Source organism: Eretmochelys imbricata, chromosome 4 (assembly GCF_965152235.1).
Source record: "Eretmochelys imbricata isolate rEreImb1 chromosome 4, rEreImb1.hap1, whole genome shotgun sequence".
In the NCBI taxonomy this organism is placed as follows: Eukaryota; Metazoa; Chordata; order Testudines; family Cheloniidae; genus Eretmochelys; species Eretmochelys imbricata.
Window position 1 is genome coordinate 14,950,466 of NC_135575.1, and position 27,637 is coordinate 14,978,102.

At 41.5% G+C, this 27,637-nt stretch overlaps 1 protein-coding gene across 1 annotated transcript in view; it reads left to right on the top strand.

Moving 5' to 3' along the window:
- Window positions 1-1,875: 1,875 nt before the first annotated feature.
- Window positions 1,876-27,637, top strand: part of ANKRD17 (ankyrin repeat domain 17) — a 130,167-nt gene continuing 104,405 nt past the window's right edge. The window contains exon 1 of the mRNA XM_077814889.1: window positions 1,876-2,305. Coding sequence (XP_077671015.1) covers window positions 2,009-2,305 — 297 coding nt within the window. The 5' untranslated portion in view covers window positions 1,876-2,008. The remainder of the gene's footprint in view (window positions 2,306-27,637) is intronic.

Consider the following 27,637-nt stretch of genomic DNA (forward strand, 5'->3'; position numbering starts at 1 on the left):
CAAGTTAGGATTCCAACAGCAATGTTAAATTCTAACAGAGGTTTTGACTACAGTGAATCAGGCCTTTCAAATTTTGCAGAGCACTTTCACTTCCATACCTAGGCTGGCAGAGTGTTGACACTGCTCCAGATAAAAGCCACATATGTTATGTAGGGTCAAACCTTACCCTCTTCCTGGGCTTTAGCTTAATTACTAAAGTGACTCAAGATAACAAAACATAAATTCTGGCCTAAGCTGTCTCCTCAAGCTTGGTTTATCCTAAAACATGTCTTTGCTGGACCCTAACTCTCTCTCTGCCAGGGGGCTAACCTACCTTTTCTAACACCTGCTAACTGGTTTGGGGCAAGACCAGAATCTTGCCAGCTTATTACAGGGCTGGAAAACAGAAAAAGCTCCTCTGTTCATACTCCTGAGCATGTTTTACTTGCTACCCCATCAGTCCTGCAGGGGTGACTGAACCATGTTCCTACCCAAGGACAGCAATGTACATTATTATGTTGCAGTAGCACCTAGGGGCCTCAATTAAGCCAAGACTTTATTATACTGTATTTACTATATGTTCAGTGATACAATATATGTCTAACAGTCCATGCCCAGGTTTGCATACTCTTGCAGTATTATTGCGAGTCTCACAATATTTGGTGTTTTTCTTAAATTCCCAGCTGCATGAGAATCTCAGCTTGGGGGGCGGGGGGAAGGTAAATTTGTAGCCCTCATGGTTGCAGAGGAAAGTATGAAAACATGAAGCACATGTAATTTAAAGGCACAGAAACCATAAAATAATTACAGAAAACCTACATTTATTGTTTAAATTTTCTTTCTTAGTCCAATTGTGATTTTTTGGGGACCAATTTGTGATTTTTTTGAAGGCTGCTCTTCTTGTCCCTCACCAGGACATACAACCTGGGGACAGGCTGCAAGGAAGCACAGGGAGGCTATGAGAATGGAGTGTGAGACATGCAGCATGTCACTTTCCAGATGAATATTTGGTTCAATACATACAATTGACACACACAGAGTATACCAGTTTATTACTATGAAAACAAAATGAGTAGGAAAAATTGTGTCTGTGCCTAGCATGCACTTGCTGCACTGATGAACTCCAGGGTGTGTATGTTACCGTCAAAGATACCACCTTCCCAGTAGGCAGCAGGTTTTTCCAGTTGATAAGGCACTGGCATGACACTCAGGTGCCCTGGGTTCTATTCCTAGCACAGGCCATGGCCTGGTGGGTGATCCTGGGCAAGTCACAGCACCTCTGTGCCTCGGTTTCCCTGTCAAATGGGGATACAGCTTTGCAAAGCGCTTTGAGAGCTACAGATGAAAAGTGCCGGGTCAGAGCGAAGTGCTGTAGGTTCTGCATGTGCCGCGACCACAGCACCGAGCCCTCTTCTACCTGCTACATGGGGGCAGCGGGCGGGATCGTGGGGCAGGAGCACAGCTCACTTGCCGTGCTTAGCCCCACGAACGAGGAGACAGGGAAGCCGGTGGAGGGTTTATTCCACGTCCCCCCCGGGCACTGCTTTCAGCGGGGGGGGTAGGGGTTGCGGGACGGCCGGGGCCTTGCGCTGGGACCGCCCCGCCGAGGGACAAGGGACCCCGGAGTCCGGGGAGGAATCGCCCCGCCTCACAAAAGGCGGGAGCCGAGGACGGACAAGGGCTCGCGCCGGCCGGGCTACACGGGAGAGGGGGAGACGCGCGAGACGGCGCCGCCCCGAGTCCAGAGCGAGCGGCCGGCGCGAGCCGGAGAGCAGGCGCCCGAGGTTAGGCGTCGGGCGCCGAGCCTCATGACGTAGAGCAGCGTTTCCGGCGGGCGGGCGGCGCGTGCGCAGAAGGAGCCGGGCGGAAGGGCCCGGCAGGGAGCGAGAGGCAACGGCGGCGGCGGCGGCACCCGGCCCGAGTGACGGCGGCGCCAAGTATCGCGAGAAGTGGCGCGGCGCCGGCGCTAGAGGTGACCGAGGCAGCGGCGACAGCAGCCCCGGGTGCCTCCCGAGCGCGGCCCCCAGCCATGGACAAGGCGGAAGGAGACGGCGGCGGCGATGCCGGGAGCCCCGCGGCCGGGCCGGGTCCCCCCGCGGGGCTGAGCGGCGGCAAGTCCTCGCCGGCGGCGGCAGCGGCAGCGGCGGCGGCAGCGGCGCCGCGGGGGCTGGTGCGGGTCTGCGACCTGCTGCTGCCCAAGAAGCCGCAGAAGCCCAAGCGCAGCCGGACCTGCCGCCCGGCCAGCAGCAGCGACAGCGGGGGCAGCGAGAGCAGCGACGGCGGCAGCGAGGAGGAGGAAGAGGAGGAAGAGGAGGAGGTGTCCGAGGTACGGGGGGGGGGGGCTCGGCTGGCAGGTGCCGCGGTGGGGAGGGTCGCTGCGGTCTCGAGGTCGGGGGGGGCTCGGCTGGCAGGTGTCGGGGGGGAACTCAACCGACCCATGCCGGGGGGGGGGCGGGCCCGGTGTGCCCCCCCCCCGCCCTTTCGCGGCTCACGCTGCGCGGCCCGGGAGCCGGCGGTCGGAGCGAGCCGGGCCCAGGGCGGCGGCAGCGGCGGCAGCGGGCTCCCCGCGGCGGGCCCGGGCGGGACTCGGAGGCCGGCCGGGCTGCCCGAAGGAGCCGGTTTCATAAGCCGCCCGCTGGCCGGGGCAGGGCTCCGCGCGGGCGGGAGGGGGCAGCACCGCGCCGCGCTGCCCCCGGAGAGAGGGGACGCGCAGCGGGTCGGGTTGCGGCGGCTGGTCGGCGCCGGCGGCGGGGGGGGGGACGACCCGCTCCCTCAAGCGGGTGTCGTCCGTCCCCCCACAACGCGAGGGTCGGGGCGGTGATTGCAGCCTCCCCGGGGGACGTGGGGCTGGCCGCGCCGCGCTGCGCCGGCTCCTTTGCCCTTTGAAAACGGCAGGGGGCGAAGTGGCTTTCGCCGGGTTCCCCCCGCTCCAGGCTCTTTCTTCTCCAAGCCTGCCTCAGCCGGCGGCACGCAGAGCGAGTCCCACGGGTGTCGCTGCGAGTGAGTTGGTGTGGGGCAAACCTCCGCTCCCCTCCAACTACTTTTTGAAAGGTTGTGCATGGGGAGGACCTTTTGACCGGAAAAGGACTTGAGGAGCTTTGTATAATGTGGTGTACTATTAAGACTGAAGTGGAAAGAGAAGTCAGTTTTAAGTAGGGGCACAGATCATCAGTGTATTTAAGGAGCCTTTAGACCAGTGCTTCTCAAGCTGTCTGATGTGGGGGACTGGCAATTTTTTTTTCCCTATGTGTGCGCAGACCAGCAGCCGACGGCTCGTGGACCGGCACCAGTCCGCGGACCACACCGCTTTGGGTAGCGCTGCTTTAGATGACTATCCGTTTTACTTACGGTGCTGGTATTGTTTTGAATGAGAGAACCAAGACACAGAGCAATTTTGTTAATTCAGACGCTGTCCGATCAATATTTTAGACCGACAACAAACTGATAATGTATAAGTTCTGTGTGATTCATAATCTCTCACTGAGACTGTGATCAATGGGGCTGTCTATACTTGAACATATTGATGGTTCATCTTATAGACTCATAGGGTCTTTATACTGCAATTAAACACCAGCCCAGCTGAACCACTTTGGGGATTCAGATTGGTGGGCTATAGAATGGCATATGCACATCAAAGCTTGTGGTGAAGCATCCCCCCCCAGATGTCTCTGCTGCTGTTAGCTGACATGGGCCAGCCATGGATGTTTAACTAGGGGACGCTGCCTGGGGCTAGCCTGAGGCTCCATGCCCCCCTTCCCCCGTGCGGGGCTGGGGTTAGCTACTGGCCTTGCGGGGCCCATGTGGGGCTGGCCCAAGCCGCTCCCCCCACACCTGCACGACCTAAGCCACCGGGGCCTGAGTGGGCCCAGCCCAAGCCTCTCACCCCCCAGGCCTAAGCAGGGCCTGCCCACACGGGGCCAACCTGAGCCCACCCTCCCTAAACATTTGGCAAGATGAGCAGTTGGCAAGAGCAAATGGGACAAATGCCAAGTTTTGCCCCCCAAAAAGTCAGGACAGCCCGGACAGGGCTTAAAAAAGAGACTGTCCTGGCCAAAACGTGACGTATGGTCACCCTATGTTTAATTGCGTTATAGACCTAGAGTTTCTGTCCAGAAGGGACCATCCCGATCATCTAGTCTGACCACCTGTACCTATCAGGCCACAGAACCTCACCCATCCACTCCTGTAATAGGCCATAACTGCTGATTGAGTTACTGAAGTTCTCTAAACTTGATTTAAAGACTTCATGTTACAGAGAATCCACCATTTACTCTAGCTGAAGCCAGCAAGTGACCCAGAGGGGGCAAAATAAAACCCCAGGGTCTCTGCCAATTTGACCTGGGAAGAAAATTCCTTCCCCATCTAATCCAGTATTGTACCTCACTTAAAATACCAGAGTACTTCAAGGAAAGGCGTACCTGCACTATCATCTTTTTTATACTATTTCATGGAAGAGAAGCTTCTGACCTCAGTTTGATCAATTTGTTTAGACTGATGAAAATGGATAGGTTTGTAAATTTTTTCTTTGTATAAATGCAGATGTTTTTGCTTTCTGAAATGTGTAGTCTTCTTGTATCCTTTTGTTATTTTTCTCAGGAATATCCTGCAGCAGTGGAATTCATAAACTAATCATAGACACACTTTTGGGGGTTACCCAGTGTATCCAGAATGAATCACTGCTCCCCGCTTACAGCGGAAGGGAGCTATCTGTGCACACCAGGAGAAACTCTTTGTCCCCAGCTACTGACTGCTGACAACATAGGCGCCCTGCTCTGAGCTTCACAAGCCTCACTCTTTCCCATTGTAGGCTAGCCATTTACATACCCCACTTTGTTACCCTTGAGTGCCCAGTCCCTTATCTTCTGAGCACCTGCAGTGTACACTGATCCATTGCCTCAGGCAAACAGTGCACCCTAGTTTACTGGTTTCACATCCCTTCAGTGATCTTCGTAGACACATCTAAGTCCCTTGTGCTATAGTAAAACCAAACTGAAGTTTATTTAACAGAGTTTGAGATAGAGATTCAAATAAAAGCAAATATAAGGGTAAGTTATTTTCCTGACTAATAAGGTATTTCTCACACAGTGGTGAGTCCTTGCAGCCCTTGTCCAATGTAGAAAGCTGGGGATCCACCTTTCATGAGACGCCCCTGCTGCAGTTTCTCCTCTGTAATGGATAAAAACTGCCTGGCTCATTTCTTTGGCCCTTAAACAGTTACACTCTACTGTCTTTTAGCTCAAGGGGCCCCCTCTTCAGAGAGCTCTCCAGGGGTTTGTTTGTCTTTGTAAGTTTCCACCTGGTCCAGACAGTGCTTGTCTCCACAGATATCCTTTGTTCTCAACTTCAGTTGAATTTGCCCTGAGACCCTGCCTCACCTCAGGTGACAGGCCTCACTTTTTAACAGTTTTGCAATCTAATAGCATTTTACATATTTCTTAAACTATTTTCTGCACAATCATCTTTCATAACCATGACAATCAGCTAGTTCTTAGCTTTTGAAAGAGGCCACCATGACCCTCTTCAGTGAGATATTTGAGAAAATGGTTGGACATGGGTAATGTATTTGCCTGATTATGTTAGTGTCACAATTATACATAGTATTAAAATATTCTCTTATCCTTGTTTTAACCTGGTTTCCATTCAGTGTTGAGTGTCAGGTATGCATATTATTGGAAAAATAAGAGCTAGAGTGCTCAGTTTGTACTTGTATTTTATATGAACACATACTAATTTTGCTAAGTAGTTTTTCAGTCTTGTAACCTGTTAATTTTAACATTTGTTCTCTCCTTTTTAAACGTCATCCTTACAATAATTCATTTATAAAATCTAAACTTCTCACTGTCAGAATTAAACTACTCAGTTCTTAATAGCAAATAAAATACGGATAAAGTAAGCCTCTTTTGAGATGTTTTGGTTATAGAGATGAGCTTAATGTATTTATAAGGAGCAGAGACTGAGTTTTACCTTAACATCAGTTATGTTTTTTACAGTAGTTTTAAATTAGAATTTTTCTATTTTATTGTGTAATGCCAGATTTAAAGATGACTATGGTACTTTAGTGCTAAAGAAACATATTCTGCATCTATTTCCACAGTAACTGACAGACACTTACACAAGTGTCTTTCATTTAAAGACTTCATTATGCTAAAAATGATATATCGAGTGGGCACACTTTGTTTCTATTGCTTTGAGATATTATTGGTTCTGTTGGCATTTCCTAATTTAAGTATAGGGAGTATTGTCTCTTTAACTGGTAGAATCTCTCAAAACTGAGGCACCTTTAAAGTTTGACCACTGTATTAGTGTATCTCACTATGGGATCTAAACCTTTTTATATAAATGTATTTGAATGCTAAGAAGTTCGGTTGAATACTGCCAGCACCACGAGCATCCTGCTGATCTACACGGCTGTAGTGAGAGAAATAGTGTGAAGCAGTCTTGTGGAGAACTAAGTACCAGCCCATGCAAAGTTTAAAGTTGAGTGCCTTGAGTAACTGTAGCAAACTTAGCAACTATCTAGCACTGCACAGGTGGTATGCATTTATAGTGCCACACTGTCTCCTCCCCATCCCATCGAAATACGCAGTTAGGCAGTTGCATTTTACATGGCTGAAGTCTTGTGTGGTCTTAAAGAGTAGCCCCAAGTATAATGCATTGCAGTAGACGAGTTTGGAGGTAACAAAGTGGCTGTCACCCAGGTGTAGCCCATAGGAGGCACTATGGGCAACTGAGAATCCAGGAGCAGTGATTGAAACTTCCAGACTGCAAACACTTTGGACAAAAAAAAGTGAGAAACCACATTTAGCCCCTTCTAGATGCTTTCTCATGCCAGTAAACATCATTTTATATTGTATATATGATGGGATAGGAGAAGCAGAAATGTTGAAAACATGTCTCTGCTTTTCCATCTCTTTGTAATATTAAGCCAATCCCTATGTTTGCTGGTTTCCTTATGGCGTGTTAAATAAAGGTCCAGCATCAAGACATGGAGAGAGAAAAAAAACCCATTATTATAATATCACGATGAGGCAGGGGAAGAATAACAACAGAGCTGGATGCATAGTTGGAATTTTGATCACAGAAAGAGCAGTTTTGGAATCTAGACGCTCCTTGGCATTATAGTCTTATGAATTTACTTAGTCCTGTTCACAATTACTGAAAAATTCCCAGACTAGACATAGAAGTTTAGATATCCAATAAGGAGAATTTAACATTCAAAGAAGTAATTAGGATACATTTGGGGACATGTGATTTCTCCCGTCTTTACAATATGCTTTTCCCTTGGAAATCCAAGATGCTTGCTGACAGCCAAGGTCTAATCCTGCTCTTACTGATTTCAGACAGAAATAATATAACTTGGTAAATTGTGCACAGCTTGACGATCCAAAATGTCCATCAGCTTCTTTAGGTACATGGGATGTGGGAATTTATTATGGGGAAAGGAGGATCATATTTTATATGAAGTAATATTCAGTATCTCCTGGGTAGGAATCTTTTGCACGTAAGGGAATTTTCTTTAACAGTAGTGAAGTGCTTTAACAGACTAAATCTTGATTTTTTTTTTTTTAACATTTTACTCTACATACTTGGCTTCCTTCACGCAGCTCTTCTGTGGTGTTTTTAATCCCTGTGGAAAATACTTAGATGAGAATAAATCTTATATTCTTAGCTTGATTAGCCTTTAATAGTTTTTAGAGAAGTCTTAATAGACAAGTGTGTGAAAGTGCACATGCACACACAGTAGAACCCTTTTCCTCTTAATTCCTCACCTTCAGAAATGACCCATACTCTTGTCATTTTAAATATCACTAGTAAAGTTTAGCTGGTATGCATTGGTCTCTTAAACAGTAAACAATTGGAATATGGTTTGGTGAGTTAAAGCAACTGATCAGATCTATGCTCTCTTAATGTTTGGGATTTTAAAAAAAAATACATTTTTGGTTTGGTTTTTTTTTTTTGGAAGGGATTAGCAAAACACTCAGAAGGCTGAAGGGAGAGGGAAGATAGGATATGGAAAAGAGGGAGGCTGGAGCATGGAGGAGAGGTGGAATGAGGCTAAGATAAAGACACACTGAAGTAGTGTTTGGGAGGGGGTTGGAGCAAACAAGCAATCCGCATGAGGAGAGAATGTCCAGAGGTCGTCTCCATAAAAAAAAAAAAAAAAAGGCATGGAATATAGCAATATAACAGAAGCAAGAGATAGGTGTACTAGGAAGTTACATTTGTGGAATCCCCATCACTGGAGATTTTTAAGAAAAGGTTAGATAACGTCTTGTCCGCGATAGTCTAGTTATGAAGGTGGTGGATGAGATGACCTTTTAACAACCTTTCCAGCCCTACATTTCTGAGATTTTATTTCTCTTTCCTCAACCCTTTCCCTGTATTGTCTGGTTAGAGTGACTTGATCAATCTGTAAATACCTAAATGGAGAACAAATTAGATAATAGGCTCTTCAGTCTGGCAGACAACGATATAAAAAGATCCAAAGGTTGGAAGTTGAAGCTAGTTAAATTCAGACTGGAAATAAAGTGTATATTTTTAACAATGAGGGTAAGTATCTATTAGAACAAGTTATTAAAAGTTGTGGAGAATTCTCTTTCACTGGCAATTTCTAAATAAAAATTGTATGCTTTTCTAAAAGAGATGCTCAAGTTCAAACAGGAATTATTTTGTGGAAGTTCTGTGGCCTGTATTATGTAGAAAATCAATCTAGATGATCAGTGCTCCCTTAGAACGTATGAACTATAAACGCTTAAGGACAGTGACTGTTCCTTGCTACATATTTGTACTGTGCTTGGCACTGTAGGGACTTGATTCTGGTTAGGGCCTCCAGGTGCTCATGTAATACATCTTCAATATAAAGAAGGAAAAGACCAAACCAATTTTTTTTTCCTTTTATAGGTCACCTTCACAGGAAGCAATTTTGGAACAAGTGGTTGCAATAATCTCAGGTGGTAAATCAGTGAGAAATAGTCTCACAATGAAACAAAAACATTTGGATTACTCTAAATACTGTTACAGGTTTCAGAGTAACAGCCGTGTTAGTCTGTCTTCGCAAAAAGAAAAGGAGTACTTGTGGCACCTTAGAGACTAACCAATTTATTTGAGCATGAGCTTTCGTGAGCTACAGCTCACTTCATCGGATGCATAGTGGAAACTGCAGAAGACATTATATACACACAGAGACCATGAAACAATACCTCCTCCCACCCCACTGTCCTGCTGGTAATAGCTTATCTAAAGTGATCATCAAGTTGGGCCATTTCCAGCACAAATCCAGGTTTCCTCACCCTCCGCCCCCTCACACACAAACTCACTCTCCTGCTGGTAGTAGCCCATCCAAAGTGACCACTCTCTTCACAATGTGTACGATAATCAAGGTGGGCCATTTCCTGCACATATCCAGGTTCTCTCACTAGAACTCAGTGTAAAATAATAGGTACTGTACATGAATTTTGGAAGAAGTTGAACTGATTTTTCCTTTTAATTTCTCAATCTCAAATATTCACAACTTGATAGGTGCATGGGATTGTGAAGGGGGTGCAGGGTGATGTCTTCGAAGCATTAGCTAATGGTCACTGCCAAAAGTGTGGTGCTGGACTGCAGGGATATGGCAAACACTGTTTTCTCCACCCACCAGTTAGGAAGTAAATCCTTAAACTTTTTTCAGCACACAGAATGGAGACTCTATGTGAGAGAGCTGTTATCTTCTATTATGGCCTAATTCTGTCATCAGGTGTGCATATGTAATTCACATTTACTTAGTGGGAGATCAGTATGTGTGCCTGATGGCAAAATTTATACCTTAGTTTTTTACAATTGTCATGAGCAGTAGCAGTACACTTTCTAACTGACTAGAATAATTTAGCATTTTCCCTATAATAGCTATGTTTAATATAGGCTCACTCTGATGTTGTTTACTGTAGTCTCACAATCTGTGTTAAGGGGTTGTATTTACTAATTTTGTTAGAGGGGAATTTAATCTTCTGCATATGTGACCGGTAAATTGGAATTACATTGCAGTTGCACTTGGATCAGCAGATACATCAAAGAAATCTTGAGTATCCAGGCAACAGTACTATGACTAGTCAGAATGTCCTTGTAGCAGAAAGAAATGCACTGTAAATAGACTGTATCTAGTAGTGGATGAAAATAAATTTTAAGAAAAATTAGATGTTTTCAAATTAAGTGTGTAAATATTTTTATATAATTTATGTAACTTTTTTCAGATCAAAAAGCTAATTAAGCAACTGGTAAAGCTTTAATTGCGTAACTGAAATTTTCAGTATTTTTTTTCTGGCATGTGCTGCCAGGGAGTGCTTCAGTGTTCTGAATTAGTTTGTGAACTTAGTTACAAACATTTGGTAGCTATAACATGTTTTTTCTTCCGTCTTAATATTGCCCACGTGTTCTTTAAACTGGCATGTGGTGGATGGAGTTTGACAGCCAGTGCTTTTTCCGTGTCCCATGCCATATGGTAGTTCAAAGATCTGTCTTCCAGACTTCTTAGAAGCACGGCTGTCAGCAGAAAGCTATATAGATGTAGATGTTTGTGTGTGAAGAGCAAGTAGTAAAATAGACAGATTAAAGTTACTTTAAAAGATGAAATTCAGAGTTCTACATTTGGCGTTGTAATATCCTGTTTAATTAAGAACGTCCTTTTTCATTCCCAATTTCTTCATGGAATGAATTCACAATCCAAGAGTGTTTGAGTAGAGATTCTATAAAATGTGTTAATGTTTTGGTTTATTAAAAGAAGTGTATATATGTTTCTCATGTCTCAGCAATTTTGCTTTGGCTAAACTATGTAATACAACTAAAGCCAAGAAACAGAGCAAACCTATAATTATCTGTTCTGTACATGACTTAGTGCATAAAGATCAAAAGTATTTGTATGCATTTGATTTTATTACACGTACTGCAATGAAATAAACTTGAATGGATTAGAGATTTAAACCATTTTACAGTTAATCTTAGAGGTTTTGGGTTTTTTTGCAAATTCTTAAAACATTTTTGAACCTTTACTTTGGATAAAACAAGACTTCTAGTGTAGTTCTTTCCTGAATCTCAAATCATGCTTCATGAAAGTTTAACTCGTTAGATCAGTTTTCCCTCCCCGAGGAATCTCATTATATTAAGATGTAGGTTTCTGGTTTTAAACTAAGTCAGTTTGTTACTGGATTCTCAGATGGTTTCCAGAAATGATTAAGTATTATATCTGGGAATGCTAATTTTACAGGAGTGCTTTAGGGCATGCCTACAAAAATGGTATTTGTATAACCTTTTGAATGTTCCTTCCGCATTTTTATTTGGCCTTGGTGAAAACTTAAGATTGCATGCAACACAGTACAAAATTAGTTTCTCTTAGATGCTCCAGTAAAGAATGTGCCAGTAAATTACCATAAGAAGAGCTCAGTGTTCTCATCCACTCATTGTGGTGATCCCTGATTCTGCAGTGACTTCTGTGAACTGGAGTAACAAAGCTCATTGCAGGATTGGTGCCTGGGGCCCTGATCCTGTGACTACTTAGACACTTGAATCCATTGAGCTTAATGGGGCTATTTGTGTTTTTAAAGTTAGACATGTATGTAAATCTTTGCAGGACTGGAAGATGATGTTTAGTGGAGTTAAAATTACGAGGGGCATAAAAGCACTTTTTTTTCTTCTTTGTGATCCAGTTCTTGGCCTGAGAATCTTCAAGTCAGGTCTTAGTCTTCATGAATGGATAAAATAGGTACCTAAAAAAGAAAGATGGAGGAATGAAAGAAGAAACTGCTGAGTATTAATAAACTTTATTGTGAACAAGCAAGAACAAACCACAATAACACTAGTTTACTCATAATCATAAATCTTAGAAAATATTTTTCATATAACCAGGATAGGAACTAAGGTTGATAATTTCAAAGCTATTTAAATGTATTTAGCCATACAGTTCCCATTGAAATTAATGGGAGTTGTGTGGCTAAACCTGTTAGGCAGTTTTGACAATCCAACCTAAATTTATGGAGAAAGGCATAACCAAGCTAAGCAGGTAAAAGATTTTTTTAAAATGGTGGGTAAAGTTAGGCTCCTACGGCCCTCTGTAGGCACCTAAGACTGAGTTTCAAAGTTGTTGAACACCCAGTAACGCCTATTGATTTTTGGATGACATATCTTTCTATGCTTGTCTCATCAGATGTAGCAACTAAAGAACTACACACAGAATACAACCATGCTAATATAGTAGCGTGGGAAATTTAATTATGAATTGCTAATAAGTGTTTCAGGAGAGAATCTGAGAAGGGACAAAGTGTGGTTGGGGAGGACCAGCTCCAGATAATTTCCTATGCTTTCTTTGTGTGAAGCTCCTCTCTGGCATTACTCTCCTCTATGAAAAAAACCAACAACAAAAAAACCCCTCAGACCCATTCCCTCACATCTATGCAGACATGTCTGTCCCTGTATCATCCTCCCACGTTGCTGCCACATCCACGACTTTGCATTACTGTGCTGCCTTGGTTCCCAGCAGCCTCCATGCTGCTCTGCTACTTTCCCTGTCTCCTCTATGTCTATGCTGACTGATATTCCTCCTTGCCCCAGTAGACTGATACACCTCTTGCCAACACTACTTCACCCCTTCCCGTTAAGAGGGTGAGGAAAACCAAACTTAGGAAACTGCCTCCCTTCTCCCCCGAGCAGATAGTTGTGTAAGAGTTAAGGTTGCTCATTTTATTATTATATTGGAATTGCAAAAGCTTCAGAAAAGGGCAACAAAAATTATTAGAGGTATGGAACAGTTTCCGTATGAGGAGAGATTAATAAGACTGGGACTTTTTAGCTTGGAAAAGAGACGACTAAGGGGGGATATGATAGAGGTCTATAAAATGACTGATGTGGAGAAAGTAAATAAGGAAGTGTTTACTCCTCATAACACAAGAAATAGGGTTAACCACATAAAATTAATAGGCAGCAGGTTTAAAACAAACAAAAGGAAGTATTTTTTCATACAACGCACAGTCAATCTGTGAAACTCTTTGCCAGAGGATGTTATGAAGGCCAAGAATATAACAGGGTTAAAAAAAGAACTAGATAAATTCATGGAAGATAGGTCCATCAGTGGCTATTGGCAGGGATGATGTCCCTAGCCTCTGTTTGGCGGAAGCTGGGAATGGGCGACAGGGGATGGATTACTTGATGATTACCTGTTCTGTTCATTCCCTCTGGGGTACCTGGCACTGGCCGCTATTGGAAGACAGGCTACTGGGCTAGATGAACCATGGGTCTGACCCAGTATGGCTGTTACGTTGTTTATTTGTATCATTGTAGCACCGAAGCAGTTACCAGGACTCTGTTGTTCCAAGTGCTGTACAAATGGAACAAAAAGATGGTCCCTGCCCCAAGAATTTATAATCTAAATATAAGACAGGAGACAATTGGTAGATACAGACAGATGGAGTACAAGGAAATAGTGAGATGATACATCATCATGATAGTCTGTGGTCTCTGCGCACAGTACCTAACTGTTAAGTTTTTGTAGGCATCGTGACAAAGAAGAGTTGTGACGAATTTGAAGGTGGATATGGAGGTAGCTTTGCAGATGGGTATGGGGAGCGCCTCCCTTGTGTGAGGGGCTGCATGGGAAACTGGCATCATGGGCCGATAGGTGGTGAGCATCAATAGCTTGATAGCAAATGATAAATAAGGTGGTGGTAGACCTGTCTTGAAAGTGAACACAGGTAGCTTATGTTTTGATGCATTAAAGAAAAGGAACCCAGTGGAGATCTGTAAAGAGAGGGTTGACATGGTCAAAACAATGGGCTAGGAAAATAGTCTTTACAGAAGCATTCTGAATGGATATGAGTGGGGCAAGATTGCATGTGTCAAGTCAAGAGAGATGGATGTTGCAGGAGTCCAGACATGAGGTGATGAGAGCTTGGACAAGAGTTGCTGTGTGGCTAGATAAAGTTCAAGTACACATATCTACAATCAATACAAACCAGGGAAATCACCCGGTAGGGCAGCAATAGCATCCACAGCAACTAGATTCAACATATCGAACAGAACACCCAAACGTTTTTGCAGCTCCACAAAAAAAGCTCACTTTGTCTTTACAAACAAGCATGCACAACACACACATCCAAGAAACCTTAACTCTTACCTTGGACTTCCTCTTCTTCAAATAACACTTTCGCTACACAACACGTTTTATATGGGGAATACATTTATCTAGGTGAGGCCAGAGTTAAGGTTTTTGTTTTTAGTTTGACTATAAGGAATTCAGTAGAAAGAATGTGACAAGAATTGTGTGATCCTCTGGTGGTTGTTGTTTTTTGTTTTTTTTTTTTTCATGCTGATCTTTACTGGCGGTAAGAAATGTGTGCTGGAAGTACACATGGGAATTTTCCACAGGGAAATAAAGAAATCTGGAGAAAGGAATCTCAGAAAAAATGTAGGATTCCTTTAGTCTTGTTAACAGCAGAAAAAGAAACGTTTTCTAACAGGAGCCTTCGTTAAAAGGTCGAACAGTCTCGTGCTGCTACTTCAGTACTTGCTTATTGAGGTGGTCATTGGAATAGCTTTCACTAAAATTGTTTTGGGAAATCTGAGTGGAGATTTGGCTGGTTTTCTGTGGCAGAGTCCCTGTTTTAAAAGCTTTTAAATCATTATTACTGGCAGATGTATTACCCTTCCCAGTAGATCAGATGTCTCAGGTATGGTCCAATTAACTGCACAGAACAGGCTTTGCTAGAATTCATTGCTACTTGCAGAAGAGAATAAATATACTCACTATTACTTTCCCAAGTGGGATGCGTTTTATATTATTTTCTCTCCATGCAGGCAAAAGGGATTTTGGGTACATTCTGATCTAATTGGTACTACCTGATTTGATCTAGACTACATTAAATCACTTCTGTCTCAGAATAGTCCCCTGTCCTTTTTCTACTTCACTAAATTTTTGAAGGTTTCCTTGGATAAATATCCTGATTACAGGGTCGGGGGGAGAGGAGAGAAGAGGGATCCAGCATAGAACAATAATCACCACAGTAGACAGGGGCAAGCATTAGTGGTACCATATGAATTAATAGCATTCTCAGTAAAGAATTTATGCAGCACATGCTACAGTGTGTACAACCTGCCTGGTGTGATGAGCTCTGATGGAGATGAAAGGACTATTGTTTGGTTTTCTTTTCCTTTTTATGAAGAGGCAGGAACTTTTATATACTTAAGCATGTGACTGATAATTGAACTCTTATCTACGATCCAAGGGAAAGGTATTTTTGACTGGAAACTGAAATACATCTCTTGCAAAGCTAAAAAAAATTCTCCAGATTTGAAGGAATAATTAAGACCTTTAAAATATAGATTGTAAACACTTTGGGCAGGGACCTTGTCTACCTCTGTTTGTGCAGGGGATCCAATTGTTATTGGGTCCTCTAAGTGTTGCTGGAAAAAAATCTCACCCCGGAAAGGAGATAGACACTAATTTGAGACCATTGTAGCTGATGAACTATTAGTCTTTTTCTTGAGAGAGGTCTCAAACTTCAGCCAATGCCTAGGAAAAGCTTGTTAATAGAAATTTATTGTGATATTAGTCAAAATAGGACGGATGTGATCAAATTACAGAAAACATTAGTCAAATGTATAATAATCCATATTGAAATAGGGATGGCACACTCCTGGGGTTATGATGACCTTTGTAACATGCCTCAGATGAGCTTTGTCTTGGCTACGATGCACTAGTGCATCAAAAAGTACACGATTCCACGTACTGTAAGGGCAAGTCTACACTAGAGCGCTGCTGATGCAGCTGCACCGCTGTAGCGCCTCTGGTGAAGATGTGCTATGCCCATGGGAGAGCGCTCTCCTGTTGGCATATGTATGGCCATAGGTAAAGTTAGGCTCCCACCATTTTTCATAAATTTAACAATATGGTTAAAATATTAGCATCCAAATATTTGGGTACATCACTCATAAGTTATACTAAGAGTATATAGGCACCTAAGACTGAGTTTCAAAGTTGTTGAACACCCAGTAGTGCCTATTGATTTCTGCATGACATATCTTTCTATACTTACGATGATCTCCTTGTCTTATCAGATGTCGCTTGTGGGAAGCAAATATAGCAAAGAGTGTAGCTTGTCCCTCAGTAATGGAGAATTTAGGATAGATTGTCCCTCAGTAAATATAATCCGTCAGAGAAGTATTTCAGCTACTTTTGTGACTTCGCTTCTCAATGGCACTCCAACTCATCTCTTGGTATTGCTGATGTCTGATATGTTCTAAATAGATGTCCCTTTACACCTGATGATGTCCAACACCATGAATAGCTGCATCAGCAAGGCATAGATTCCCACAATACTTGCTCATTACTGGGATCCCAAGCACCCAGGCTCTGATGATCAGCGCTGAAGTGAATTGTAACCCAAAAGCAGCCAAAGTTGATCATTTTGGGAAAGAAACTCCCAACATGCTGCGCACATAGGCAGAGTAGGTGTGCCTATGCAAACACAGTTGCTCTTGAAGTCTTTTCCCCCAGAATATCACTAGATGTCAGGGGAGGGCTTATTCAAACTCTGCCTACATACAGGTGCACGAAGAGAATCAAACTGATTATGACATAGATCAGTGACAGTTTCGTCTTGGTGAAAATAAAAAATGCCTTCTCCTTAACCATATGGTGTGTCCACAAAAAATTTGTTTTACAAACGCCTGATTAGAGAGACACAATACTGAAGCAAATCCTTTCCCTTTCTCGATAAACACTCAATTCTGTGCGTTTGCTCAACACCTCATGGGACTTGATCTGATGGTTATAGATGTCATGTACACAGATAGGAGGTTTGTATATGAAGATACACTATATCCAGATAATGAAATTTTGTGAAAAGTAAGTTTAGTGTGAAGAAGCATTGTGATTAGTGTCTTAGAATGTGTGAGTCTAAAACGAATTATATAATCATTTTTCTGTACTGTACTCCACCCATAAAAGAGGAGAATAGGAGGGAAATGACATATCTGTGGGAGATGAGTTAATATTGATTATCATAAATGTGAATTTTTTTCCAGATGTTTGGGGGTTTTGTAATGTTAACATTAACCTGCACTTTCCTATCTTTAATTTTTTTTAAAAGGTCCTGTCATCTTGATTCTGACTTTCCTATTTTTGTAATGTGTATACTTTTAAAATAACTCCAATTTATCTGCACTCTCAACCTGAACTCCAGTTTAACCATTATTTCAGTGTGGTGTTAACTTCTATATGAAAATGACTAGAGGCATGGAAAGACTGCTTTATAAAGAGGTTAGAAAGACTGTAACTTGTTTGCTTAGAGAAAAGATGAAAAGGGGAATATAGATGTAAAATGAATGGTATAGAGAAAGTATATAAAGTGCTCATATTTACCTTTTCTCATAATATAAACAAGATAACAAATTTAAATTGGAAAGGCAACAACTAGGAAATTTTTTATGATGCATACTAATATGATGGAAATTCTGTTGCTCGATATTAAGTTAAGTAGGATTAACAAAAATTAGACATTTATATGGATATTGAGAATATCTAGTACATTGACTAGATTTAAAAAGGGGAAGGGACTGGACATGATAATGTGGCCAAAAGCATAAGTCAACCACTAGTTGACACAGGTTAAGGCAGGCACATTTCATTATGACTAGGTTGTTCAGTAATTGCCCTCTTTTTGTGCACCTTTATTTGAAGTATCCTGTAATAGCCACAGTCAGAGACAGAATACCTGGTAAATTGGACTTATGGCTTGATGTGGTATAGCAATTCCTTTCTTTTTATTTGGTGAGATTTTTCTGTAGGAGGACATTTGGACTAAATACACTCATTACTACTTGGTCTCTTTGTTTTGTTGGTGGTACTCTGTCTAAATGTCGGCATTTCTAAGATACTGAGGGAGTCAGTTACTGATCTATTTTATTCAAACATAACATAAGAATGACCATATGGGGTCGGACCAGTGCTCTGTTTAGCCCAGTGTTCTGTCTCTGACAGTGCCAGCGTCAGATGCTTCAGAGGATATGAACAAACAGAGCGATTTGGAGTGATCCATCCCCGTCATCCAGTCCAAACTTCTGGTAGTTGGAAGTTTAGGGGACACCTGGAGCATGGGGTTGCATCTGACCTTCTTGGCAAGTAGGCCCATTGATGGACCTTTCCTCCATGAACGTACCTAATTCTTTTTTGAACCCAGTTAATACTTACAGCTTTCATGACATCCCACTGAATTCCACAGATTATGTTGTGTGAAGAAGTATTTCCTTATGTTTGTTTTAAACCTGCTGCCTGTTAATTTCCTGGGGTGACTCCTGATTCTTGTATTGCGTAAAGGGATAAATAACATGTCCATATTCACTTTCTTCACACCATTCATGTTTTTATAGACCTCTATCATATACCCCTTAGTCATCTCTTTTCTAAGATGAATAGTCCCCCTCTTTTTAATCTCTCCTTGTCTGGAAGCCGTTCCATGCCCCTAATAATTTTCGCTCCCCTTCTCTACATCTTTTCCAATTCTAATATATCTTTGTTCAGATATACTCAGTATTCAAAAGTGTGGATGTACCATGGCTTAATATAGTGACTTTGATATTTTCAATTATATTCTCCATCCCTTTCCTAATGGTTCTAACATTCTGTGATCTTATTTGACTTCCACTGCATGCTGTTATAAAATTACCTTCTTTACCGGCCTTAACATGCATCTACTGTAGTTGCATCCTTTACGACTAGATCCAGGCCACAATTCAAAGTAACTGTCCAACAACTTTTATATATCTGTAGCTGTCTGCAGCCTCTTCAGAATTCCTCAAATCTAGGAGAAGAGGATAAACTGTGCAAGCCTTATCTAGTATTCATCATAGTTAATTCCAGTAATAGGAAGCATATGTACACATCAGAAATTAATATCTATTTTTATGTTAAGTGGTTTCAAAATATACATCAAATAGAATACAGAAAATGAAAACTCAGTAAATCAAATCTGAAACTTGGAATTTCTAAACTAGAGTAAAAACGTTTCCTTGTGTAAACGCTTATGAGCACACTTAAAAGTAAAAATAGAACTTTTAATTTGCACTATTGACAAGTTCAACCCAACATCTATTAAAATCTCAAGTTAAACATTAGAGGCAAAATGTGTAGAGTAAGCTTGAAGAAAACTATCAAAACATGAATTACCCATATGTTGTTATGCAATGTTCAAGATTGAGTCAGCTTTCCAGCAGTTAAAAATAGATTAATCCTGTATTCCTTCCTCTTTGAATATAACATGACACGTGATCAGTATCATAAATACATTTCTTTGATAGTTGATGTTTGCAGGGCTATGGAAGAGGGATGTCTGCGTTTAGAGCAGAGATTCATTCTTTACATAAAAGAATTTTTTCCTTTTTCACATAGTTTGACTGTATTAACCCCCCCCCCCCGACACTATTTGCAGAACACTTGACAGAGTTCTCTTAATTGAGTCAAAGGAAGGATTTGGGGAGAGTTATTGGACAAGATACTTGTGCAGATTTTCAACAGGAACAGAAGTTTTATTTAGACATCTTGTGGTATGTGTGCTTTTACTATAGGTAAGAACTTCCTAGTAAATCGCTGTTATCTAATATAACAAGTGTGTTTAAGGAAAAAAGATCTACAGGTTTTTTCCATTGACTTTTAGAATATTAGAATTCTAGGACTATTAAATTTCAAAATTTTTAAGTATTCTGATATTCTTTAATTCAGTGGTGGTCCTTAAGTATTTTTCTGCCAGCTGAAATGTTTCCCTTTTAGTCCCGTTGGCAGTCTTGATTTTTTCCTCTGCTGCCAAAAAACATTAAGTACCTAAACAAAGTTCTAACTTATTAAAGGAGATTTAAATATTATGGGTGGGATTTTCGAAAGTGCTCAGTGTTGGCTTGACTCTGTTCCAACTGTTCAGTGGAAACAGAGTCGGGCTAAGTGTCGTCTTGATGACAAGCGTAATCATTTTTAAAATGTAAGTTGTACAAGATAATTAGTAAAACAACTATCAGGAAGAAATGACTGTTCAGCTACTGCTTTTATTGAACTAATGTTGGAGTGTGTGGGACAGTTCTGAAAAGGTAGGTGGTAAATTGGAAACAGAGCTGCTGAAGTTTTTCTCAGAGCTGTTGAACTTTAGAGCTTCTTAAAGTGTCTCTTATATTTATAAAGAAGCTTTAAAATTTTAAATCAAAATGTTTATTGGGATAAGTAAATTGTTCAGTTCAAAAGGCGTAACATTTTTTCAGTCTCATAACTACAAAGACCACATCCTCCTTATGCAATCAAAGCTGGCAAAGGAAGTGCAGTGGCAAAGGGATGAGGCAGCAGAAAAATTAGATCAGTGGTAACGTGTTCAATCCCGAAGAAAAGTCTGTTCACTGTGTGGCTGTCATGTCACTCCACTGAAATCACAATGGAGAATAGTTATAAGATACTCAAAAGTATTCATTCTTTCAAGCAAATGAAAAGAATGGTCTTATGGTTAAGGCCCTGGACTGGGACTTCAGCAAACTGGGTGTAATTTCCAGGTGTCCTTCAGATTCTGTGTGTGACCCTGAGCAAGTCACTTAATGTTTCTCACTTCCCCACATGTAAAATGAGAACAGTTATAATAACTTTCTCTCGAGTTGGATTGTAAATGCTTTGGAGCAGGGACCCTTTTGTTGTGCATGTATATGTTGCCTAGCACCACAGGTCCCTGATCTCGGCTAGGGTCTCAAAGTACTATCATAATACAAATAATGCATACTAATAAGTGAGTGGGATTGAAGTATGTTCTAAAGGCATTTTTACTTATATTTAATAGTCCGCAGATACATGAACATATGCCCTCTGTCTGTTTCAGTCACCAATCAAAGTGATGATGGGCATAACTGTGTGCAGATATTCTTCTGAAGCAGCAACTAGATAAAAAAATTTCTTCAGCATGATAGCAGTAAATTTTTATAAGGGCCTCTTTCAGGCCTCCATTTGTGCATGTCCAAAACAGTTTACGCCTACATGTGATTGTTTTTGACAAGTGAAAAATTATTTGGGGGCACTCCTAAAACAGGCATCAGTGGGTGCACTTTCATTAAAGTTATACTGGTACATACAGAAATTGTACCTGCACCCATTGGGTTCAGTGTCTATACATTTGTGAAGTGCAAACGTATATTCGCACAGACAAGGCAACACCTGGAAACAAGAGGTGGGCTCTTTAACAGAAATGAGTGAAATGTCTATTGTACTCCGTAATTTTCATTAGGTCCTTCCTTATTCTGGAAATACGCAGCTTAATTCTGTCTCTGCAGACACTGTTTCACTATATTAATTTATGATCACAAAACCTGTTACCTAACAGTTCTGTTCTTCAACTTTTAGTGGTTTCAGAAGGCAGAATATGACTTTTTTTTTGCTTTTATAATTTTGATGAATAATATCCATGTTTATTTTTAAGATTTTAAATTTTTTTATCAAATTAAATTTAAACAGTTGCATGAAATTATGAGGTTTGTTTTGTTTATTTTTATCGCTTTACATTTTCAAAGTTGCAGGAAGTTCTGGGGGGCAGACAATAATTTATTTAATGACAGTAGAAATTGAGATTCAAAAAGTTAAAACTATAACAGTTAAAACACAAATTGTGTTTTATGGATTATTATTGATGGAAATATTTTTAATCAGTTTGTGTGTGTACAGTAAAATCAACGTTTACTGATATTTTACTGTTAAGAATATAATCTCTCCAAGCCTACTTAAAAGCTAACGTATATAAATGCATTTTATAGTGTTTGTAATGCATGTTCTTGAATAACTCAACAATGTGTGAAGATAATGTGCATGTATTATGTATAGCAACTTGACTCTAATTCTGAATGTATTGTTTTTAAACAGCCTGTCTCTTTACATTAAAATCTGAATAAAGATAATTTACTAAAAGTTACAGCAAAGGTCCTCTTCCTTTGATGGTAATTGTGAAATGTTCTTAATAAAGAAACAGTCCCACAGTATGATGATCCTTCCAAAAATATTGAAATGCTTATCCACTTGAGTAATCTGAGTAGCATGTGCTCTAATATCTATCCTGTCTACAAAATGAGACATCTTTTATTACATATGTGCTGTTAAGTAAACTCTGTCTGCCTTTTGTTATCATAAGTAGTAAATATGTAGTACAGGCCCGGTATCTTTTATTTCAACACCTCAGAATTCTACCTTACTGGAATACAAGTAGCCTCTGTTAGGCTATACCTGTTTTGCTTACTTCAATCGTAAAAGAAAAGTGAGAAGAGAAATTAAGTTCCACACTGCACAGTCTTACATTTTTTTTTTTTTAAGGGAGCTTAAAAGCCAAAGCGTGAGTGGGTGATCTAGCCATAGGCTTTGTAGCTCTTGCAGAACATCCTTTTGAATGCATGAAAATATTGGAACTGCGATCTCAACCTAGAGCTTCGCTTCTTGTGTGTGACGATCAACCAAAAGTGGGAGATCTCCAAGTTTTAATTTTAGGTCCTGTCTCTGGTATTAAAAGAAAATAAAATTAAACATAATCCATCTCTTTAAAACCCAGGTATCAGAGGATTTCATACTCATAAAGTGTGTATTTGGGCGGGGAGAGTGGTATGGGACTGGAATTGCCAAGACTGGTGTTAAAAAGGGGTGTATGTTGAACTTCAAGAATCTTAACCTGGTGTTCAGTGCAATAATCAAGACTCAGGGTACTCTGGTAAACTGCAGCTAACTTTTTTTTGTAAAGTTCCTAGATTCTGCTGTACTTTGGAAATTATTTCAGGCTGTCTACGAACTTTGGAAGTCAGTACTGCATAACGTCTCTCAGCTTACCGTTTTGATATCTTTACAACCATGAGGTCAAAATGTTTCCTTTAATGAAACCTCAGAGTCCGGAGCACATATCTGCAGCGGAGTGTGATTTCGGTGACAAAGTTGCTAGCCATAGAACAGTGGAGTACACAGTAATACTTGTTAGAAGCACTTACACAATGAGGCTTCTGTAGAAACATAAATTTACTTCCTCATAATACCATGTGATAAGTAGTGTTGCTATTTTTTTACAGATGGGGAAAATGGAGGCATGAAGTTAAATAACATCAAATTTGCTCAGCCACTGGGCAGAGCCTGGATTAGAATTTGAGCATTTGAAGCCTCTAATCTGATCAGTTAATTGGATCATGGTGGCTCTTAAGGTATGTCTACACTTACGATGGCGTGTAGCCTGTAGACACCACACGTCCAGCTAGCATGTGTATAAATTGGGGCATAGATGGTAAGGCGCTGCGTAGGTAAGTGGAGTAGAGACCCACCAGAATTTAAGGGTACATGGCTCTCTACATGCCCCAGGCAATGCTTATCACATCTCCACTGCTGTTTCTAACAGTGTAGTGTCTTGCTGATGGAGCCTTTCCTCACCACAGTGAAAGGCTCTGGTGGTGGTGGTGGCAGAAGTGGGGAAAGGCTCTGGCAACTACTTTGATAGAGCCCTACCCTGCGGTTTCCCCATGCCAGAAGTAGCCTGAGTCAGGGGAGAAGTTCTCAGAGAGCAGAGGAAAAGCAGGTGCATTCACTGAGGAGAAACAATAAACTATTCTTTTGTAGTAGATTAGATTATTTTTTGCCTTAAATACCATATTTTCCCCCACCCTGGGCACAAATTCATGCAAGCAAAAGCCACCCTTACATATTTTTTCTGATATATCACTGAAGGGCAAGTCTACACTTAAAACGCTGTAGTTGAGTGAAGATGATGCTGTGCTGGTGGGAGAGTTTCTCCCATTGATGTAGTTAATCCACGTCTGCAAGAGGCAGGAGCTACAGCAATGGGAGAAGTCCTCCTGTCGACATAGGCTGTCTACACTGGGGGTTAGGTTGGTATAGCTGTGTTGGTCCACACCCCATAGCGACATCTGATGTAAGTATATAGTGTAGCCTCACTGGCCTCACTAAATGTGGTGTGTGCCTTTACCTTGCATATATTTCTCTGGGATTTGCCTAAAGGAAGTTGTTATTGCAAGCTGATTGTGGTAAATAGAAAATGGAGAAAAAAGAAGGTAGAATTTTATTAAGGGCATGTATATTGAGATATTTGATTTGTACATTTATTTTATATAGATTGAAAACTCTTTGGGGGCAGTGGCTGTCTGTAAAGTGTAGCTTTGGGGCAGTTCTTCAGGGCTATGTTCTGTTTATTTTGCTTGTGCACTGAAAGGAACTGCCAATTTTGTAACCCCTCAGCAAGAGGAGTGGTCCCTCATTTTTGTCCTTTGCTTTACTTTCATTAAGATAAAATACTGAGTAGTGCAGTTGATGTCAGAATATACTTTATAGAGTTACTGTATGGTAAAACCATAAGGTTGGTTGAGCTTATGAAAGCTTTACACGCAACTCAGGGGCATTTCTGTCCGTATGTAACGTAATAACTTTTTAAAGGTTGCCTGTGATATATTCAGAACTTTCAGGCAATGTTTGAGGAATCGGTGGCCAGAACCCATATGATTTTTGAGGAAAACTAGAAAGACAAAGGGGGGGAAGAGGAACGTGGAGCTGTTATCTGTTTAGCATAGTCACAGCTTCAGGTACCTCTGTAATTGTCTATAGACTAGATTGGTTGATGGTGCCCGTTGATGGCTTCCAGTATAACAGTACTTTTCATGTCATCTCTGCCCCTCTTCCAAATAAAGTTTAACATGTTGATATCCTCAATGACTTATCTCTGACAGGGTAATGGTGGGGAGAGTGGGGAGAGGAGGAGGAATGGAGCACGCATGCATACAGCTCCTGTCATGGAGGGGGGGTATTGGGCATCCTGGTATGATGGAAGGGGGTCACAGAGCTCCTGGCATGGAGGGAAGGTGGGAATAGGAGGGCGCGCACAGTCTCTGGCATTGGGGGTGATTGGGGGAGTTCCATGGAATCTGTGGAATGGAGGGAGATTGGGGCACAGGGAATGGTGGAATGCAAGGAGCCCTTGGAGCGTGCAATAACCTCAGTCTGCTGAAGCTATGAAGTGAGTGAACCCCTAGTGTAAAGTAAAACATTCAATTCTGAAGCATTTTTACCATTGTAAGGCCACCTTTCATGTTGCGGGTCCCTGATTCAGAAGACTTGGGAAGATTTAATGCCAAAGATTTTCAATTTGAACTAGTGCACTCAACATAGACGTAAAAATTTATTCCATCCCAGGTAGAGCAGGATCTATTGAAATGAAATGCAAAGAGGATGTTCAGTTTGCCTTTGAATCCCTGGAAAAGGTATCGGACTGAGTTCCTTTGCCATGAGCATAAATGCTTTGTCAATGGATCCTAGTAAAAACAGTACCAAATACAGCAGGGCAAATTCAGACCTAGGGATAGATGCCTTATTATTATTTTTTTTTCAGGAGTTTTACATTTCTACATTTTTCTGTGTGTAGTCCAATTTCTCTGTAGTAATATAGAGCTGTACTCTGACTTTTGGCTACACTAGAATTATCATACAATACCTCAAAATAACGGATTCTTTTGTGTGTTTTTTTCAATGTTGTAGACTTGGTTATTTAAGGATTTAAGAAACTGCTCTTTAGCGGAATAAAACTACAGGAATTCTGGATCTGATGCTCTTTGAAGGAAGATATTGAGTTTAGATTCAACTTGTCTGGATGGCAGCTGGTATCATGTGGAGTGCCCCAAGGGTCGGTCCTGGGGCTGATTTTGTTCAATATCTTCATAAATGATCTGGAGGATGGTGTGGATTGCACTTTCAGCAAATTTGCGGATGATACTAAACTAGGAGGAGTGGTAGATACGGTGGCAGGTAGGGATAGGATACAGAGGGACCTAGACAAATTGGAGGATTGGGCCAAAAAAAATCTGATGAGGTTCAACAAGGATAAGTGCAGGGTCCTGCACTTAGGACGGAAGAATCCAAAGCACCGCTACAGATTAGGGACCGAATGGCTAGGCAGCAGTTCTGCGGAAAAGGACCTAGGGGTGACAGTGGACGAGAAGCTGGATATGAGTCAACAGTGTGCCCTTGTTGCCAAGAAGGCCAATGGCATTTTGGGATGTATAAGTAGGGGCATTGCCAGCAGATCGAGGGACGTGATCGTTCCCCTCTATTCAACACTGGTGAGGCCTCATCTGGAGTACTGTGTCCAGTTTTGGGCCCCACACTACAAGAAGGATGTGGAAAAATTGGAGAGAGTCCAGCAAAGGGCAATAAAAAGATTAGGGGTCTGGAACACATGAGTTATGAGGAGAGGCTGAGGGAACTGGGATTGTTTAGTCTGCAGAAGAGAAGAATGAGGGGGGATTTGATAGCTGCTTTCAACTGCCTGAGAGCTGGTTCCAAAGAGAATGGTTCTAGACTGTTCTCAGTGGTAGAAGAGGACAGGACAAGGAGTAATGGTCTCAAGTTGCAGTGGGGAAGGTTTAGGTTGGATATTAGGAAAAACTTTTTCACTAGGAGGGTGGTGAAACACTGGAATGCGTTACCTAGGGAGGTGGTAGAATCTCCTTCCTTAGAAGTGTTTAAGGATCAGGCTTGACAAAGCCCTGGCTGGGATGATTTAATCGGGGATTGGTCCTGCTTTGAGCAGGGGGTTGGACTAGATGACCTCCTGAGGTCCCTTCCAACCCTGATATTCTATGATTCTATGACGAAACTTAGGAGTCAGCTCAATATTTGGCTTTGGCTAGAATTCTCAGAACAATGGGTTGGCAACAAGACAGTAGGATTTTTATTCTTATCTGCTGCAAAGCTATTTTTTCCATAGCCAAAGCATTCCAATAGAACATATCAACTAGCAAGAAGACAAGGAATGTTCTAACTTGTTAATTTTCAAGCTGTATTTTCAACTGAGGTCAATAGATGTATTTGACTTCCAAAGAAAGAAACAGTACCTCATACTTACTATAGAAATTGTGAAGGGTTGATAAAGGGCATTTTGCTAACTGTAACTGATCTCTGAATGTGTGGTTAATACTCACTAAGGGAAAAATCCTGGTAATCTTCTGCCACATTTTCTCCCTGTCTACTTTTGCTGTGGAATTTGATTAGCAGGAAACATTTAAAGGGTAGATTGCCAGTGTTTTCCTTGACAAGTGTAGTTGGGGGGAGAGATAGCTCCGTGGTTTGAGCATTGGCCTGCTAAACCCAGGGTTCTGGGTTCAGTCCTTGAGGCGGTCATTAAGGGATCTGGGGCAAAAATTGGGGATTGGTCCTGCTTTGAGCAGGGGCTTGGACTAGATGACCTCCAGAGGTCCCTTCCAACCGTGATATTCTATGATTCTATGATTAGCTGTTGTGAATTGTCAGGGAAAAGCATATTAGTAATCTATCAGCCTGTTATCAAAAGCCATGTTTAGAACATGGTTCCCATTACTTCCATTTTAAATTCCTCAAAAGACAAGACTGTTTTTATGTAAGAGATCACACCTTTATAGACGTATTCATGTATTGTCAAAGAAGGGACACACAACTGGACAAGAAAAAGTATATTAAGGAATACTGTTAGAGTAAATATTGAATATGACATGAATGAAAATCTCAGCATAAGTTATGTGATTATTTAAAGTACATACACAGCTTAGAATGAAACGGGTACATCTGGGTAATTTTAATTTCTACGTTTTATTATTTGTCATGCTTGAGTTAGCCCATCTG